The sequence below is a fragment of the Frankliniella occidentalis genome, unplaced genomic scaffold (genome assembly GCF_000697945.3).
Source record: "Frankliniella occidentalis isolate FOCC.00 unplaced genomic scaffold, Focc_3.1 Scaffold96, whole genome shotgun sequence".
Lineage (NCBI taxonomy): Eukaryota > Metazoa > Arthropoda > Insecta > Thysanoptera > Thripidae > Frankliniella > Frankliniella occidentalis.
The window spans coordinates 787,726-789,523 of record NW_026267225.1 but is presented as its reverse complement, the minus strand read 5'-3'; the positions used below and the strand labels follow the sequence as shown (position 1 = coordinate 789,523).

At 64.9% G+C, this 1,798-nt stretch overlaps 1 protein-coding gene across 1 annotated transcript; it reads right to left on the bottom strand.

Annotated features, from left to right (window-relative positions):
• Positions 1-245: 245 nt before the first annotated feature.
• Positions 246-1,159, bottom strand: LOC127749814 (uncharacterized). The gene is made up of 3 exons (XM_052269579.1): positions 1,105-1,159; positions 632-1,039; positions 246-562 (listed from the first exon to the last, which is right to left on the bottom strand). The coding sequence occupies exons 1-3, from the start codon at positions 1,157-1,159 to the stop codon at positions 246-248; spliced, it is 780 nt and encodes a 259-aa protein (XP_052125539.1).
• Between the last annotated feature and the right edge of the window lie 639 nt (positions 1,160-1,798).

Genomic DNA, 1,798 nt, shown 5'->3' with positions numbered 1-1,798 from the left:
GGGGGGGCAGGGGCTGTCCAGAGTAATTAATGCATGGCAGTGCACTGTTCCCGCTTCTGCTAGACTCCGAACGCGTAGGCCCTGGAGGGCTCGTTAGGCATGCGCCCCATCCTTGCTTACTTGCTTCGCTCACTTTGCTGCGCTTTCCTTTCCTTATTTCACTTGCTCATTGCTGCTATGTGTGTGGGTGGAGGGGCGTATCTGGTTCCAGGTAAACACGGTTCTTTTTCAGATTACTTTATTCGTCAACGGCCCAGGTCGGCGGCCACCGCTAGGTCGGCTGCTAGATCGGACTCGCGGCCCAGGAACTCCTGGCAGGCTGCTTGGGCATCCTCGGTAGCCCAGGTTTCCTCCTTTGCGAGCCAGTGGGCCTCGGCCACAGCGGCGTCGTTGGCCTTGTCCAACTCGCGCTGGGCGCGTTCCGCCACCTCGGCCTCCCATTCGGCACTGGCGGCTTCCCTGCAGGCCTGGCAGAGTGTACCGGGGGATGAGCAACAGGCGCAATTCCATGGAGCCAGGCAGGGCGGGCCGCAAGGGGAGGAGAGATCGCTCGAGGGTGACGCTGTAAAGGACAATGGTTAGTGTTTGTTTTCTTGCACTTTGTTTACGTTTTGGACTTTGAGATGCTTACAGGAACGTGCGGATGCTGTAACGGCGCCTGCAGGCGAGGCCGGCCATCCCGGCTGCGTCGGCGACAGGAGGAGGGGGCTTGCCAGGCCCACCCCGCTGTCATTCTGGGGCTGACGATAGCGGCCGGGGCTGGGGGTGCTCCACACCTCCGACGGGCCGGTGGAGTCGCTGCTGGAGAAGGGCGACGAGGAGGGAGCCTGCTGGACTACCTTGCTCAGATGGGGAGCTGGGGCTCCCGATGCACCCTTGCCCGCTGCTGGAAGTGGGCGAGGGCGGATGCGGAGGGGGGCTGGGGGCCTGGCGACCTCATCCCAAGCTGCCGTCTCGCCGAACTCCCACCCCGCGATGTCCGGGTTGTAGATGGCGAGCGGGACGTGGTCTGGGTCCACCCAGAGGTGGTGACTGGGACCTGCAATCAAAGAACGGTGAGCACGGTGGCCGGATGATTCGGGTCGGGCGAGCTGGACTACTCACCGATCCAGACCACGGGTGCGTTGGTGGACACGCGGAACCAGAGTGTAGTGGACATGGCTGACTTGCGAGAAGAGCTGTCGCGGACGATCTGCGCTGGCGGGGTGGTCGGCAAGATGTGGGACGAGCGGTGGCGCGCGCTGCCTCTTATGCTGCCGGCTGGCCGATGGCCTCCCCCCTCTCCCCTCCCCTTCCCGGCGGGAGCATCGGCTGCTGGGGTGTTGATGGGGCAATGACAACATTGGTTTGATCGGGCATGGGCTTTATTGTACTTATTCCTGCTACTCGCTCTACATTCTTAGGCCGCGGCGGGGGGGGGCCTCCTCTCCCCGTCGCTGCCGGCACTTGGGCTTCTCACGCGCGTCCTTTGTTGCAGGTTGGTCCGATCACGTGGGCGCCGCGGGGCCTGGACGGGCCGGCGATTCTCTGACTGGGAAGGGCGCAGGGGCGACAGTGCTGGTCCAAAGGGGGCGGCTGGACCCACGGCCGGGCCCAGGGCGAGTTCCATGAAGACGGCGTTGAAGGCGGCGGGGTTGAGGAGGTCCCCCTGCCGCACGCCGGCCGGCGCCAGAGCACGGAAGGTGCGGGGCTCTGTGCAGAAACAGGGCATTACTCGGTGCAAGGGGCTGCTGGTCGGGGGCCGGACGTACCTGCTGTGTCGAGGCCCAGGTCGTCATCGGGGTCTGCGGGGCGCCAG